General features: G+C 42.5%; 1 protein-coding gene across 4 annotated transcripts in view; it reads right to left on the bottom strand.

The window, feature by feature from the left end:
• Nucleotides 1-16,402, bottom strand: part of slc20a2 (solute carrier family 20 member 2) — a 31,980-nt gene extending 15,578 nt beyond the window's left edge. For 2 of the 4 annotated variants that reach the window (XM_072681859.1, XM_072681860.1), the window contains exons 1-4: nucleotides 16,193-16,402; nucleotides 1,283-1,859; nucleotides 758-898; nucleotides 360-445 (exon numbers count right to left, since the gene is read on the bottom strand). In XM_072681859.1, the coding sequence (XP_072537960.1) occupies nucleotides 360-445; nucleotides 758-898; nucleotides 1,283-1,571 (516 nt within the window). In that variant the 5' untranslated portion in view covers nucleotides 1,572-1,859; nucleotides 16,193-16,402. Of the gene's footprint in view, nucleotides 1-359; nucleotides 446-757; nucleotides 899-1,282; nucleotides 1,860-6,768; nucleotides 7,032-16,192 lie in introns of those variants that run through there. The other 2 variants (XM_072681857.1, XM_072681858.1) reach the window with 2 other exon arrangements.
• Nucleotides 16,403-18,153: the final 1,751 nt, after the last annotated feature.

Below are 18,153 nucleotides of genomic sequence, written 5' to 3'. Positions count from 1 at the left end.
CTTCCAGTCTCTCTCATAAGTACACTCAAACAGAAGATTCCTGTCTAACATGGGCCAGACCTATGACAGACAAAATGTCTGGCTGCTCTCGAGTACATTCTAAAGAGCTACCGAAATAAAAAAGGCATAGATAAGCTATCACACTTCTATGTGCATTAAGCATTCTGAAGGCTGTGCAGAAAATATTGCAGATATAGAACAGAGACAATGGGCCTAGAGGGAATTTACACTGTTAAAGAATCTTTTCATTAAGAGACAGAACGCCTGCATGTCAAAAGAGCACTCTGAGAAGTACAGACCTAGAATAATAATTCTGATGTAAAGTGTGTGCAATGGCAAAGCTGTGACTCTAAACTCACCTTGTTAAGAATGCAATATCTGATGATGAAGAAGAGTAGGCCAGACATAAGGCCTGACAGCAGAGGGGATATGAACCAGGATGCAACTAAAGCAAACAGACAACTCTGTCATATACAGATAAACATAATAGTATACACAATTCAGTTACAGACAATACAAACGCTAAAATGAAATATCATTAAATAACAATAATAAAAGTTTTAGTTTTAGTACAATAACACACAAAACATATAGTAGATAGCAGATATTCACTGGATATCCAATATTTTATAATAATAAATATTATAAATAAAAATGTTATATTTGTAATAATTTAACAATTATTTTAGTGTATTAGATATCATTTTTAAAAGCCTAAATAACCATGAATATTAACAACAGTCAATGTGATTCATACCAATTTTCACCAGCTGCATCCACTGTACTCCCTGAGTGCCAATAGCCACCATAGAGAAGCCAATAGTAGATCCCACGATACAATGAGTTCCAGAAATGGGCAATTTCAGAAACGAGGCAATAAGCTGCCAAACCGCAGACCCTGAGAGAGGAGAAAATATGAGCCCAACCAGGCAGGGAATCCCCCCGTAACATGGTTCACCTTGTTTTTTAGAAACATTTAAAAGCTCTGAAACATGAATAATTCAGAAGGAAATGAACCTGAAAGAACTGTGCCGTGTTCTCTAACAAACACGTTTACTCTAGGATTTATTACCCTGTTTTCTCTGAGAAAACAAAAGATCTTAGTTGGTAACTCTGGAATCTAAACAGAGCACCAGTCAGCCCACAAACATGTGACCATATGTTTACTCCTCCAGAGAGTATTTGAAAGTGCACAATGAAAAGGAAAAAGAAAAAACAACAAACAGTCCAATTCATAGTTTTAGGTGATTTCACACTGAATCTGAATGGAGCCATCACTTACCGACCATGGCGCTGACCTCTCCTGCCATTAATATGGGCACGGTCTCATTGTACAAGCTGACGTCTATAATCCCCTTCCGAATGGTTTCACCCACTTTGGCCCCGAGTAGCATGGAGCCTAGGGTTTCAAAAATGGAGGCCAGGATGCAGGCCTGGCGCAGCGTGACCACCCCCGAGCCCACTGCCGTGCCAAACGAGTTTGCCACGTCATTGGCTCCCACAGAAAACGCCAGGATGAAGGCGATGATGAAGCCAAGTACAACCATCCATAGGTACGGCTCTAAATCCATCTTGCCGTTTGTTCTCGAACAGGTTCAGAACTCAATCCAAAAATAAATAACTCCGAACGTCTAAACTAAGGGAACTAAGGTGCTGTGCTTTTTTATTTTTTAAGGTAAAAATTCCCCTTCTCTTTTGTTTGTCACTCTTCTTCCCCTGGCTGTGCAAGTTCTAGGGGGAGAGGCACACTGCTAACTAAGCCGTTTAACCTCAGTCTTTGGAGCCGTGAGCAATGTAGGCAGGAGAGAGCATTCCATTCTTTGGCCCTCTGCGTGTCCTGTCCACTGAGAAGTCTTCAGCTGTCAAAACAAGAAAGAAAGAAATAATTGCAGGGCATACTCTCATTCGTGTAGGAGACTGTATTATCTAGCCAAAAGCCTGCGGGAGAGCAAAGGGCAAGAAAGTTGGAGCAACAGGTGGGAGAAAAGCTAAAGATCAGAAAGAGGCAGACAGAAATTTAAAATGACAGCTATTGCAGCATGAGCCCAATAATTATACAGGATTTTAACCATGTTTTTCACGAAAACAGCTAGAGTACGGTCACATCAAGATTTGGATAAGACGATACACACTATATGAACATATAAAGCCAAACTGTATTATAATGGACTTCACGTCATTCACATCTTAACCTGGCTTCCTGGCAGGGTTTCAGAGTCGGCATTCGAACTCAAGTCACCGCAGTACGTCCAGTCGTTATCCAGCCTAAGCAATACTGCACAGTGGCAGTCCCTAATACCCGCTTACACTTGTACTGCTTCCTGCTTTCCTCAGTTCTACAGGCTAAGATCCTTAGTGGGTCAGAGTCACTGGAACATGGGAGGTCTGTAAATGGGCCACTATGTGCTAGCTGCAATCTGATCATGTTTATGGAAAGGCCTGATTGCACACAACAGGGGTACTGAGTGGTATTTAGTGTATCAGACCTCTATGATTTATTGATGAGGCTTAATGAGGCAACATGTGCTTGGATCAACATAATAATGCCAAAATCAACCAATTCAGAATCAGAAGTGGAATTAAACATTACAAAATGCAGAAAAATCTTTGAGCTTCAAGTTTAGGTTCACATGCATTTGATAGCAATTGATGCGGATACTTGCTGTTCGACCCTTGCTTTGTCGCAAAAGTACTATAGAAGTATCTAAGAATCATATCAGCATTAGAGACAGTGTTTAAATGTGACTGATATTTATAAGCAATATTTACTGACATAGCCTTTGTACCCAAGGCAACAATTTTTAGATGGCGCTGGGTGCCTACACTAAAATTTCTGCATGTTACTGCATCTACAGCATGACAACAGATATGTATATGAAAAATATCAGTATCAGTCCACTGAATGCATTGCATTGTAAACATCAACAGATCACAGAAACACATTTTGTTTATAAAATAAGATGCAAATGTGTGCTACCTCACTTTCACAAAGTCAGCTTCACTGGCTGAGTTCCTTGCTTACTGATCCGCAACCTCTGCCAATCAAATTTTATGTTTTTATTTTAGTGATGTCCAATAATCACCTGTAAGAGCAACAGTGGCTGTGAGTTCCAAATGCTGAGCTAGTTTTGCCTTCTCTGTTTCATATAGCTTGTGAATCCTGTTGACTATAGGTATTTCAGGCGGGATGTACTCCGGTGATAGCTAAACTCAGCCTGACAATAACTGCAGCCTTTTGTTCAGTGAGCCATCAGGGATTGAAATGAAACTTCCCGTTTAATAGACCTTTCTCCATCACTCATATACTCCTCTACTTTTAATGAGAAATGCTGCACACAGTCAAGTCTCAACATGCACTATGGATGATTCGCAGGGCCAAATAGAATTTGCGTTAACGGCACAATTTTTTAAAAATTGCGTTAAATTGAGAGTGCGTTATCACGTTAACTTTGAAAGCCCTAATATATAGTTAACACACACACACACACACACACACACACACACACACACACACACTACTTTTCTCTCCCCAGTCCATACAATCTATATACAGCTCATTTTTAAATCCTCGGTTTCTCTCAAGTAACAAGAACCAACTCATTTACATCTCTCCTACTCAGCCTACCACAGTTTAGACCTACCCCTCCTTATTGCCATGCTCGCGTTCACAAGGACTGTTTCAACTAAGGTTGGAACTTTGGTTTAGTTTGGTTTGGTTGGATGGTTTAAGCGATAGACTTTATTAGCCTACTCCAGACTGTACTGTCAGTTTTTGAAGGTAAATTGGTCAAGTCCAATTTAGGCTTTTGCACTTTGTAATGGTCACTTACATTGGCTTGGAAGAGCCTATGAGAACTAATCTGATTAGAATCAGCCTTTTAAAAGGCCCCTAAGAGAAGGATCATGTGAACTCTTCTCATGAACTAACCAAGTGCTCTTACATAAGTCATTCTACTCACACTTTGTGATTAATAGCCACGCTCTGTAAAACAATACTGCAACTTCCATTTTCGATAAAGCACAATGCCACCAACATTAATATTAACATTAATATTACTGTGAAATACTATCAGCTCATTTAAATAATGCATGATCTGCAGCAGTTCCTGATTACTTTCACTACTGTGAATACTGAGGCACATGCTTACATTTCTACACTGCAACAGATAACATTAGTAGCCTGTTCCTAATATCCCCTGCGTGAAAACAATGGCAGAGCCGTGTTAATAAGAAACCACAAGGTATGAGCGCAGACCTGAAAGGCCGCAGGGCTAAAAGAATGGAAGGACACTGAAAACCACATGGCCTAGTTCTTGGTGTACCTGAGTGGTCTGCGAATCAAGGACATATTCAGATTTCATTTCAGTATTATTTTAATCCCATCATGAATGAACACAGACACATGTGCGCGGGATACAGCACTGATTGCTTATTGATGTTAACTTTGGGACTTACTACCACATATACTTCAAAGCCACTAAGCCTTTTGTTTAAAGGGAATTAAATGTAAACAGCATGAGGGCCAGACTAACACATTCTCCTGGCATTAACTAACTGAGTGTTTGAGTCAGGTGAGTTACAGGAACTGTATAAACATCACGTGGTGGGCCGACGTCCTTATACCGAGCGTGTTTTGAAAGGATTGGACAGCCCTGTGACATTCTTCATGTACATACAGCAGAGTCATCAAAACAGCTCATCCATAAAGAAACAATGCAGTGAACGAAACAACTGTGAGTCACAAGTAGCCTGTGCAGTTTAGTTCGCAACGCCTTGACAAATGTAACAAAGGGGTCTTTCACAATGGCACCAGGGTTGGGTATTACCAAGTTCCTGGATGCAGTATATGACCACATTCAAGGCTACAATACAGTAAATACAGTATGCAGTATGATCAACAATGGCTAAATGAACCCAAGTCGGTTTTGTATATCAGGAGGGATCCACAGTTGCTCTGCACTCCTTCAAGTGATAAGACTGCAGTGGTACTGCAGGGGTTGTTTACCAAAAAAAAACAAAAAAAAAATGTTAATGTAAGAACTGGCAAATACACTTTTTTAATGGAAAGTAATTATCCTGCACAGTCAATATGACATTTTATGACAGTTTGTGTTTTATGACGCTTCGTTTTGGTATCAAGGTAAAATATGGCTTGATGCCAAACGTGGACCACTGCTCTTAATGGGATAAACAGTTTACCTGCAAGCAGAAGTGGATTTATAGTGATTCAAACTCCCAACAGGCCTGCCATTTTAACACTCTCTGCATGCCTTTAGTGCCTTTCTGGAATAAATCATTAGAACCAGGTACTACCTGATCCCTGATTAGGCGCAAAACAATTTGCATGCAAATGATGCTATTAGTTGGCGAAAACAAAACATGGACAATAACAGAGCAAAGTCAATGTATTAGTTGGGCTGCCAATCCAACAATGCAACTACATTGGTTTTCAGCCAGAACAAAAACTGTATGATTTTTGATATGAAATTATAGTGTCTTTCATCTACAAATACTAATAACCCAACAAATAGGACAACATTTTTGTATTTCTTATCATTCTTATATGCAGGCCTGGCCATACAAGGTCACATGAAAGACCACGTCAGCCCACATTTTCTAACATTTATGTCAATCAACCCCATTAGGAACAGATGAGAATCTAAATACAACCACAATCACCTACAGTTTGATGACACCGAATACTCCTGGCATGATTTGAATCTGGAATTGCTTTTCTGAATTTCAGGTCTTTTGGCAAGCACTACCTTCGGCTATCCTCTGGATTGCTGCTTCTTTAAACCAGTAGCCTCCCTGAATCGTGTGTTCATTTCTTCCAGGACTCCTCATTCTTTGCAAGAACTGAGAGAATTCTACATTTTTCCAATTCACCTCATCTCAAAGACTTCTGCCTCAGTGCCTCCAAGAACACAGTGTGCAGTAGCTACTGCACCTCCGAATGTCAGAACAGGTTGGCCAAGCAAGGCCACGAGACGTCAGATGCAGTCACAGAATGTGCAATATCAATAACCTGACAAAGCACTTCCTATAGACGGCATCTCTGGGTGGAGTTCAGGCAGAGGTGACAACAGAGGTCACAGAATGACTGTTTAAGATGACCTGAGCTCAGAGTGAACCGTGTGAGACGGCTCCTCAGTAAGATTCTCAGCATAACTGAACAGAGTCACAAGAGTTGTACAGATTCCTTAGTTACAAAGCTTAAACAACACACATACACAACAATGCACCCTCCACCCTAGAGAATTACACCCAGGGCACTAGGAGTCTTTATACAGTCTACACACTTTGGAGAGGTTAAATACAAACCTAAAATCTAATTTAATTAACCTATTGGAATTTACCACCAATAGCCACCTCAGAACACAAAATGCTGCAATATTAGGACTTTAACATAGAAATATTACAGTGAAAAAGGAACAAATACAAAGTGGGTTTAAAGAAAAAAGCCAAATACAAATAACGAGTATTACTGTCACTATTTCTGCAAAGCCGTGCTTTCTGTTAACACTGTAGTTACAGTCAAACTGGACAGACGTCTTTTTCAGACACCCGGACTATAATCACATTATAACAGCACACATGCACATACACCCACTCATCCCTTTTACATATGTCCACTCACATGCAGACAGCAAACAGAACCTGTTGCATTATACGGAGAGGAAACTGAAGGACTGAAAGAAGAGGTGAGTGCAAAAAGAAAGAAAACTGCTGTTGGACTGAACGCAAACTGTGATCCGCACTACTCACCTTCACACTATGCAGTACTAAGAAAACCAGAGACCCTTTTTTGGAAAGGGAAAGGGGGGGGGTGGAAAATGAGAGACTGGGTGAATAGATGGGACGAAATGTGAGCTGTGAAGAAAAACTACAATGGCACGATGCGATGTACCAATGACAAGGACAAAGGGACCCTGAATCAGGACGAACAGCAATTCCGCAAGAAGCTGTTCAGCAGGGGAGAGAACGAGGCACTTCGAGAATACAAAACCGCCAGGTTGAGAGTTGGATGCGATGCAGGATACTGCAGCTCCCTCCTCGTGAACAGCCTGTCACTGCAGTCTAGACTGCCTCTTCAATGAAGGCATCAGCATCACACGCAGGCCAGCCAATCCTGTGGCGTTTGAGGGAGGCAGCGCCTCCGATTGGATTTTTCCACACGGGAAGAAAGGGCGATGATTATGAGTAAGCCACTGAGAGAGAGATGCTCGCTAGAGGGGGTGGGAGCATGCAAATCTTCAAAGCAGGAAAGGCATGTAGGCACACCAAGGACATTCACTGGTGTTTACAGTGCCGACACCGCATTACGTCTCTCCTTGAATGCACCACCACAAAACAATGACAGAAAGAAAAAGGGAAAAAAAGCATTTATACCCATTATGAAATGCCTGATCCTTTGAGGACACTGGAGTATTGGATTTTTCCATGCACAGCACAATGAGGGGTAAATGACTTGGGCACACAATACGTGAGCATAACTCTGAACTCTCTTGGCATGACTGATTAAGCAGATTAGCGACACGGTGTGGCATTATTTGCAGGAAACGAAAACATGGGAAACAGGAAAGCCACAGCATAACTGTGCCTCAGTGAACTTAGCAAACAGATACTGGGAACAGATCTGAACAACAAACAAAGCCCACCACACCACAGACATCCATCTTCTCAAAACAGGCCAATTCCGTCAGATTCGAATTTCATTAGAGTTACGCTAGTGCACTCCCCTCTCACTCACTCTCTTTCAGTGCTGGGAACAATTGCTGCTTTCACTGGGATGATATCATTATCATGTGCGCCCTCCCTCACATCCCACCTCTTCTCCTCTGAACCCTCCGAACCAAAACAACTGCCAGGACATGAACTGGGAGATTTCCTCTCGCCAGCAGATCACGCAGTCCACAACCGTGTTGCTTGAGGCATGGCTGGAACCCTCAAGCTGACCCAAGTCGTCCTCGGGTCATTTATCTTACGTTCTTCCTAAAATAACAAAACCTCCAGAATACAACCAACCGTCCACTCGCTGCTGCAGCTGCTGCCAGTGTTGATCGCCACAGTGATCAGAACAGTCCTTCTGACATTGGCTGTCAAAGCAGGCATGGTAGTGACAGGCCATCAGACTCTGTCAGCAGCGATTCAGGGACACATCATTCACGCTGATTCACTGCCTGTGACTCACAGGACATTCCAAAAAAGGAAGTTTTGAGGAACATGCTTTCCAGAAACTCACTTAATGACACGTATGAGACCAAACTCATTTAGTAAGTTTACATGTGGCTGTGTGATTCTTTGAGTAGACGGACAGGTGGCTTCATGGCTTATTTAATCTACACATTTCATACACAACACAATTTGTTATAATTAGGATGATCAAATAAGTAGTTGCCATTGCCATTATTTTGTGTCTTTACTGTCCAAATGTGCATTGATTCCATAACAGGTACTGTCAAAAAACATGATTGAAAACTGCTGTTTCATGTCCCACACATTTTTCCACTTTGTCCCTAATTCTCCTAAGCTATGGTTGGTTCAGAAATGTACACAATACAGAAGATCACACCTAATTATGGGCTTAAATGAGATCCCTCTGGCTGAGAGTAAAATGTACCAGCTTGTCCAGGAGGTAGGTGCCAAAGCACCACTTTAGTAAGACTATGGTTTTCAACCAACTGGAAGAACAGAACCACTGGATGTCGCTAGCAGTGTTAGATGCTGTCCATGCGGAAAATAATGACCTTTAAATATTTTTTAATACATTTTTAAAAACCTAAATCTACCCATGAAACATCATCTTCCAAATGAACAATCATACAGTTATATTAGTACTTTAAAAGCCTCTGATTTTAATGTGGATGACAGTGTCCTATTTGACATACAGCAGTGGATCCAAATAAGGTGTGGGTTGGTTGTCTGGCTTAGCTATTCTCCTCACGTGGTTTTGTGAGAGTTTACAAAACGCAGGTCTTGTGACCAACAGATCTTTTGGCTTTAACTCCTCTCCTGACAAAGGCTTCCTCGAAAAGAGCTCCCGTTTCACAGCATGAACATTACGGTGAAGGAGCAACATAGACGTCCGCTGTAATAAACACGACTCCTGAAACCTCCAGCAGTGATGGAGACCAAAACGGCTTTGCACAGCAATGTGAAAGGTCACACACGCTCAGTCCACCTAACCATAGTTGTATCTTAACAGGTGTCCTTGTCATATGAGAGGTCACCAACTCCTGTTACCTCCTGTTAGTGTGTTACTCTAAACAGAGAGCAGAGAATTTGTCCTGTCAGTCTGTACGTCAAGGCTGTACCAAGAGAAAATGTCTTTGCTGACTCTGGTCTAAAAAGACAGATAGGAAATACGTACTACATACAAACATATAATATTATAACAAATAAATTATAAGAAGTTGTGTGTATGAATATAATTATACATATTGGGAGCAATATGGAAGTGTAATGCAGTGGTCCATTACAGAGTTTGTCTACATTGGATTTCCATTGTCCTCTAAATTTGAACCAATTAACAACAGTAGTAGTGAACTACAATTGTCTATGTCTATTGTTATTGCCAGAATTAATCATATTCATATCATATTCTTAGTTTTCCTTTTATCATGCTTTATTTTAATGTGTAGCCCATGTCCATTTCTGGCTTTTGAGGATTCTGTAGAAGCACTTGTTGAACAGAAAGTCATCCTGCAGTTTTCCACTCATGGAATGGCTCATTTTAAACGATCAGGTATCGGCTATTTCAAACCTGATTCAGTTCTGATCCTTTGTTGTCGCTTTGTTCTAGCAGAGCGTCCTGTGGGGACCATTAACAGTCCATTATTCACAGCCTGACACAATGAAGAGCGTTTTTCAGAAGGTAACAAAACAGTTCAGAGTCTGCAGTGTGTAACTATTTTACAGTGGAACATGAAACCTTCACACAATATCTGTTGTTCCAGTGCTTTGACTGCGTTTGAGACACTTTTCCTCCAGACGTTTTTCTATTTCCCGTCGTTTTCTGCCCATGCCGCCAAAACCATGCACGGGAATACATTCTCGCCATGTCTCTACTGTGGCAGGTCAGAAACTAAACTATTACGGGGATTGTGTTTGACCAGCAGGAGTACTGTGAGCCTTTCCTTGGTTTTAAACCAGTTCAAAACCAAGAGGGACAGACTAACACGCACGTTACGGAAAGTGACCTTGACAAACAACAAACACAGATCAGTTCAGAGTGTGTACCACTCGACACACATGAAGTGATTTTACTGTAGCTTTTTAAAGTATCTGTAAGGCGAATGATGAAGATCAGGAAAGTCACTCCACTCAAAATGGTTATTTTAAATAATAAACGAGTCTAGAATGTCACAGTATGTGAACTGTCTACTAAAACAATGTGATCACATCCTACCTAAATTGTATGGCTGTATTATTTACAGAACAGGATCAGCATCAACCAATACTCAGCATTAAGGTACTCAGATTGCATCAGGAGCAACAAAACGGCATCGGAACATCTCTGCAAAACAACACCAAACAGATTTCTTAAGCAGTTTTCAAATATGACCTCTGGAAAATGTCCAGAGAATCATACCTTTCACACATGTAGCATACAGCTTGAGGAAGCTACAGGAAAATGTTCTGCATGAAGTAGGCAAGTGCCGGCACCTGTGTAGCGTGTGCAGGAGGCACCGCAGGGTGCAAAAAGTACGCTGCAGAAACACCATTGTTTTGTTTACAGCACATCTAAGATGGCGAACAAGGATATCGACTCATCCACAATGATGTTATCAAAACACCCACTGTGAATTCTCTGGAGAATTACCTGCTCTATTCACACATGGGCTCACTCAGACAGTACTGGGGGATGACAGGATAGTGAAGTGCGGGTAACATCCAGTACAACTGACCTGGACATTTGCGTTCACACATACGGCCCCTCGGGGTAATGTGCAGAAAAGTTCTGGGGTACCGTGCACGTCTGAAAGAGGCTTAGGAAGAAAAACCCTTGTTATCATCTCAGGTTTAAGCAGCTTCTCTGTGGTGCTACCACATCACCTGGTGGTGCTGAAACAGGGTGTTAGAGAAAGGAGTCACAGATGAGAGGAACTGCAGACTGAAACTTAGGAGCAGTCTCAGTACCTGCTCCTTCGTTCTGAAAGTGTGCTCACACAGTGTGCTGGTGGCGCGGCAAAGCATCGTTATCTTGTGCATTGTATAATTTTATAATACTGTAGCAGGTTAGCTTGTGGCTAGTGTATTAGCTTTGGACAACATATTAGCTTGTGGCTATAGCATCAGATCAAGGCACTACATAACATTTTAAACATAAAGTACTGTTTTAAATATTGTGCTTTCCACAATGTTGAATGCTCTAAAAGTGAAAACATTAATGTCAACATGTCAAGGAACATTTTCATTTCCTTATTTTTGCTGTATAAAAAAAAAGATTAATCGAATCAAGACCCAACTGTCCATCGTACTGAATCAAATTCCGAATTTTGCGCATCATGACACCTCATTATTTTGTACTGAACATAAAATCGCCATGTCACTGAATTTTTAAAGCCTCCCTGACATCTCGTGAAGCAAACCCCCCCCCCAAAATGTTGGTATACAAATACTGACAACTGACCCTCGTAAGTCAGTATTAATTACCCGTGCACACCCCTGGTGGAGTGTCGTCTCAAGTAAGATCTGGCATCCCTCAGAGTCTAATCTTGGCCCAAACACTCCCGCTACACTTCACCACACTATGAGAATTACGGGATGGCACTGATTGGTGCACAAGTTTGGCACAAGTGACACACACTTGCAAGTCTAGTCACACTTGGAGAACACTGGCAAAGCTTGTCAGGATTAGGCAGGCAGGGTCGATGATTTAGGGACTAGGACCATCAAAGCCACTAAGACCAACAGAGACCGGAATAGAAAATGACAATGAGCTACATAGCCCACTGCGTCCTACGCTAAACCCTTTTTTTGTCACAAGCCTTCAGTAGGTCCAGTGCTTTGGCTGAAACGTTCCGCCCACTGAACTCAATTTTGGCAACATGACTTAGCGTGACACACTCATCTTTCAGCAAGACACATCTGTGTGAACTGATCTGACAGACAGCCCAGCCTCAAAGCCTCACCGTAGAGCGATCAAAATCTAACCAGGCCATCAATATCATGGTTATTATACAATCATATTGTTTTATTTAAGGGAAAATAAAGCCTAACCGTAACATCTTTAAACCCTACATGGGCCCATACAGTTTCTCACTCACATATTAGATTAATAGTGCATTCAATGTGTCAGTATGAATAGCTGTCAGGTTAACTGGAAAGTAAACCACAAAAAAAAGTATCCTTAGTAACTCAAGGGCGACTGCTCACTTAGTTCTCTAGTGCAGCTAAATGAATGTCTTCCATAATTTCAAAAACTATACCCCAACTACTGACAATCCACTTACAGTGTCATTCCTTTCTTTGTTGTGAATGTTTGTTGTATTTCTCAAATAACATATTAAAAACTACAGCAATCAGACATTCCCACTGGGCTCTAGGTCTGCCAATGGCTACTGTTACCCTGCCAGCAGGGTGTTATCTTCCAAAGCAGCAGCATGACCCAAAGGGGCTGGAAATAGTTCTGTCACAGGCTGTCCAGAGGAAAGACCAGCCAGCTGTCCATGCACATACTCTACTCTCGAGTGCAACACACACTCTACTGGGAACACACACACATATACAAAAAAAAATACCCTCAAACACCACATACTGTCCTTCTTGTGCCCACCTATCACCCTGCTCTAATCAAGCTACACTTCCAGGCAGCAATTTGATATTTTTAGAAGAGCACTTCACTGCCTCCATTGGGACATACTGTGGAAAATAAATGAGCACCTGGGGTTTTAAGTGCCAGGGAAAGAGGTTTACAGAAAAGATCATTTCAGATACTCCCCATTCATGGTTCGCAGCAGGAGAGGAGGACCGCCAAAGTGAAGGCCGAACAGCTCCAATGCCTAAACAAACACAGCGGCATTTAAGCTTAAACAATGCGTGTGTTTGTACTCAATCTAAAATCAACAGTGTTATGCTCTTGTGAAATTCTTTACAAAGCGGGCCGAGTCATTAAAACTGCCTTACTGCTTGATAATAGCATATCTTCTGCCATTGTCTATATGTTGCGCCAAGTATTCGCTTTCCTCTATATGCTTCACTTTTCAGCGTGGTTCTGCTGCTGTCTAACAGGTTTCAAAACTGGTTTTTGAGTAGATACCCATCGTAATAAACGGTGCACAAAGAACGGAAGATCTTGGGTTCAAGTGTGATCTTTTTCATCTGCCCTCCAGTGGTTTATGATTAGGAGGAGAAGGTCTGCTGTGAAAATCTTCTCTCCGCAGGCATCTGCCAGCACCAGCAGGCTAATCTGCTTGCTACTCTAGTAACGTCCCCCAAACTCAGCAACAGCTTGCTGTTTTCTGTGTTTATTCTATTCACACCGAAAATTGCCATGATGATATATAATCATGGCCATTCAGCAAAATAAATCACTCTTGATCCTACCCACTGGCTGAGAGTAGTCCCTCTTTAATCCAAAGAGGCCTGCTGAAGGTCTATTCAGCCTAAGAAATGGGGAGTACATGCCTAAGCAGGCTGGTCCTTTAGCCTACGCACACAGATTGAAGACTTCCACCACTCCCTGCCACTCAAAGCGCAGTGAAATGCAAAATTCCCCAAGCCACGTGAACACGTGCCTCCCTGTCTCACTCTAGGACAAAACAAACTTGTATGTGCAGGACAATTCAGTTAGCGAGGTGACTGGAACAGCGTGATGTCTAGCAGGCTGAGACTAGTCTTTTTAACCACCCAGATGTTACAACGTGAAGTTAAGAGAAACACACTGCCGTGTAAACAATCTCATTTACCCTTACTGACACACCCTTAGTGGTAGAAGTACACTGGGTCGTGCCCTATCTGCTTTGTTTCTTTAAAACCTCAAATTAGAAACCATTTTCTGTCTATCACGAGAACACCAGCATGTGGCACATTAGAATTAGCTGCAGAGTGTAAATAATGAATGGCTGACAGATGTGGCTGTAATAACTGTATAATTACTCAAGACCTTTTACCCGCTCATGATTAGCTAAACACTGCTTAAAAAAAACAAAAACCTGCATGAGGTAAAAACAAAAATGACAGTATGACACTTCGTTTTCTACGTATTTGTATTTTGTCCCTCAGGAGGTCTGCTAGTCCACCACTAGAAAGCACTGAAGCTGCTTCCTTTCTTCCTTTTAAAGCAATTTTCCGTTTTCAGAGTTATTTTTATGACTCATTATCTAGCTAAGTAAATAACTTCTTGTGGACATCGGAAAAAAACAATTTGGTTGCTATTAAAAATAAACAAATAAATAAATAAATCCCCCCCTTATTGTATAACATGACGCCTCCTTGACAGAGTGAAGCCACTGACTGTATGTACCAGAACGCCTCCGACATATCAATGACTTACTGTTCTTTTAGTGAGGCAAAAGGCCGGACAAATGGGCAGCGTGCCCTCTCTCAAAAGGCCAGCCTGGGAGACGAGTGTTGTCCGGGATACACACAAGGCTTAGGAGGGAGCTGTGGCATTCAAAGCACAGGGGGAAGTCTATGGAAAGTGCCGGAGCAGGAGCAACAGGGAGCGTGGCCGATGAATCACTTTCCACATTGTGGAAAAACTCTCATCTCATCTCATCCTTTATTAGACATATAACTCACCACTGCACTGGACTGCACTGGACCTTCCCATGCAATAGGTGTGGGACAGGGGAAAAAAAAGGGGCAGCCGCGCAAAGGCTTTAAGGTTTCCAGTGTGCGGTGGGTGCACATAAACTGTGCTCGACTCAAGCCTGAATCTTGTGACTGTATTAGGTCCCAATAAGGGCGTTTTTAGAGTTGACCTGACTGTTGGCCTTCTTTGTGCGTGTGCCAAGACCTACCCAAGCTGTTATCTAAGCTTTGCTATATAAACAATAGCTGCCTGCCCTGGGGTGCTTCTCATTCAGGTATGTGCACCACGGCAGCAGGGGCATGGTAGTCCAGCACATGCTAGCACACGTTTCCATGGGGGACGGCTTGTTTGTGTCCAGTGGTGTGAGGGAGGAGAGCCTTAGGAGAAGCACTGACTGACTGACTGTCTGTCTGTCTAAATGACTGACGGAGGAAGGTTGGTGTAGGCGTTGTGTAGTGCTCCTGTAGTGCGGTGTTGAGTCTATCTAGTGTGACAGTGTGGGAGTTCAACAACAGAGGAAGACGTCTGGCTAGTTCTCCCACAGGTTCACAACAACGGCACCCACACAGCCTGCCTCAAAACGACTAAAGACTAGGCGCACTCACACCCAAAGCTTCCCATACGTCCTAAGGTTCCCCCTGCCTCCGTTAAAGCGAACCAAAGCCGAAAGTCGCCCTCAAAACGTCGGTAAGGTCGCACCAACCGCTGCTGTGTCCGCGCTGAGGATGTAGTGCTATGTACGCTAAGCTACGGTTTCCAACTGGAGCTGGAGAGTCGCGTGACACGGCACGCACGCTAATTTCACGCACGCGTTCACCACCACGCACTGGACAACAGAGAAGGAATGTGTGGCGGTTAAAACCGTTAGAGCCGTGCACACAAACGAACCCGTAGAAACGGGATAACTGTCGTTTTTAGGAAGGGATCCAGCCCTGGCTTATCTTCATAAAAGCTTGGACTGACAGCGAGTGCGCTGCCCACTGTAATCATCTCAGCACGGTGTGCACTAACGGTTAGTGTACATGTAACGCTAGCTAATGAAATGAAAACGGTTAGCCTGGCGTAACCTTGTTTATGTCGACCACCTCCAAATCAACGGGAAGTCTCAGAGACGAACCGATCCCCAGACCCTCTCATATAATCACATTCTCTACCAGAAACACCTAGGCAATCACGTTGTCTGCTCGAGCGGAGCCAAATCACACGGGCTCCCCCGCTCCCTCTTCCCTGTGTCTTGTCTCGTCTCGTCTCGTCTCGTCTGTTCTGCCTTTAGCTACATCGCATGTGGTGCTAGCTAACGTTTCCCCCAAATCCCACAGCAAACCCAGCCGAGATTCCTCACAGAAAACACGAGTTCCTGAAGCGCTCTGTCCACGAAGGTCCAACGTAAAGACACGCTCTTTTAAAATCGACGAGCAGCATGTTACTCACCAGTGTGAGAGAAATTAGTCCGAAAACCGCGAGGTCGCCCGGCCCAGCGGGAAAAAAAAAGCTTCGGCAGAAAACAGAGCCCCTCGTTTTCTGAGGTAGCTAGTGTTTGAGTGGGAGCGCTGAGATTCCAGCACGCGTCTGAAAACGCAGCCTTCAGTCAAGCGACCATGTTGTCCTGACTGTTGCTTGTTCGCATCCGGGCGCTTTCCCGGTGGAGAGGGTGGAGGGGGGGCGGGGGGTCAGGAGGAGGAGGAGGAGGAGGAGGAGGAGAAGTAGAGGGAGGAGGGCAGGAGAGAATCAACTCGCCCCTCCACTCGCCCCTTCACAGATGAAGCTGGAGTTGCTTTCTCCACCTTCTCTCGAAATTTCCGGTCCACCTTAAATGGTGCAGCTGATGCTTTACGACTCCTGTGGCGCCAGAATGGAGCCGTGCAGCATTTAAGGTGGACCAGAAAAATTCGCCCTCCACACAGAGAAAGGCATGCTCGGGTTTCGAAGCGGCTCTGCCCTCATTTAGCACCGTATACCATATATTTAACACCATATATGAACCGAGAAAAAGTGTTTAATTTAGCTGTTTCTTGTGGACGGGCCTGTCTGCTGCGTGGGAGAGAGACGGCGTTACTGGGGGTTGGTCGTGGTAAGCTAGCGTCGCCTGTACACATAGCATAGCCTCTCACCCGTGATGGCTAGTCCTGTGTGGAAACCTATGTACTGTTGGGTTTCGTGCGGTAGATGAATCGACTGCATTCTCGTGTTGTTGTTTTTTCTCTGGATGTGTTTGTTTCTGATGGACCACGTTTCAGCCGCATTGGTGTGTTCTTTAATGTGTGTGTATTAATAAGAGGGCTGTTACACTGTAAGCCCGGAGCTCAGTGTTATATAACAGATGACAGGCAGGCGCAGTGGCCACATGTACGCAGCATGGAGCACGTTTAGAAAGAAATGGCCAGCAAGCAAGGACACTGGGGCGAAGGTACCAGCTGTGAGATTACAGTAAAACACTCTTAGGCTACACGGGCTGACGAAAATCAAGAGAATGTCCTTTCTTTACCGGGATCAGAATTTTATTGATTTATATAGTTGACCTTTTTCATTCATATGCCTGATCATAGTGCACAGTTCATCATATTTGAACATTTAAAAGTCAATGTTTGAAACTGGCCTAAAATGTCTGCATGTAAATATACAGGTATATAGGTGTGTAGGGCATGATCATACTGTACTTTGTATAAAAGTGTATAAATATTAAACTATGTTTAAAAAGTAATATAGTTAGTAAATGTGTATTTAAATTAGTGATTGGCTGAACATCATTCAGACTTGATGTTCAGGCAGATTGTTGGAAATTAAGGTAGTCTTGCAAAAATGCAGTTGTAAAGTTGTACAAACTGCATTAAAATTGTCAAATTATTATTACAATAAAAATGTTTTCTAGTATGGTTTCTAAATGACCTTTCCCAGCTGTTTTCCTTAAATATTTAGGCGTGTCTGTCTTTGTGGTGTTTTTGTAATATTCAGTCCAGAATCTAGCCTAGCCTTTACTGAATTTTATATATATATATATATATATATATATATATATATATATATATATATATATATATATATATATATATGAATTAATTGATACCCTATGTATCTCAATTAAACAGCCTAGCAAGAACAGCACAAACTAATATATGAAAAATGCATTTTCTATAAATAAAAGTCTACTGCTATTTTATTAATTGCTCAAAAATGTTAAATACTTTTAATAAAATACATTTCTACCTACATTTAATAAAGGTAACGTTGTAAATATCACCATACACCATTTTGTTACATTTTTTGCTGTTGTTAAAAGTAAACATACTGCTTCATTCGAAGCTGCCGGACGTTTTCCTATTCATATTTCTATACATTTAAATGCCTAAAGAAAGCCAAATACATTTTTTATGAGCAGCAAAAGTATGATCTTC

This window comes from Salminus brasiliensis, chromosome 6 (genome assembly GCF_030463535.1).
Source record: "Salminus brasiliensis chromosome 6, fSalBra1.hap2, whole genome shotgun sequence".
Taxonomy (NCBI): Eukaryota; Metazoa; Chordata; class Actinopteri; order Characiformes; family Bryconidae; genus Salminus; species Salminus brasiliensis.
This window is presented reverse-complemented; position numbering and strand designations above follow the sequence as displayed.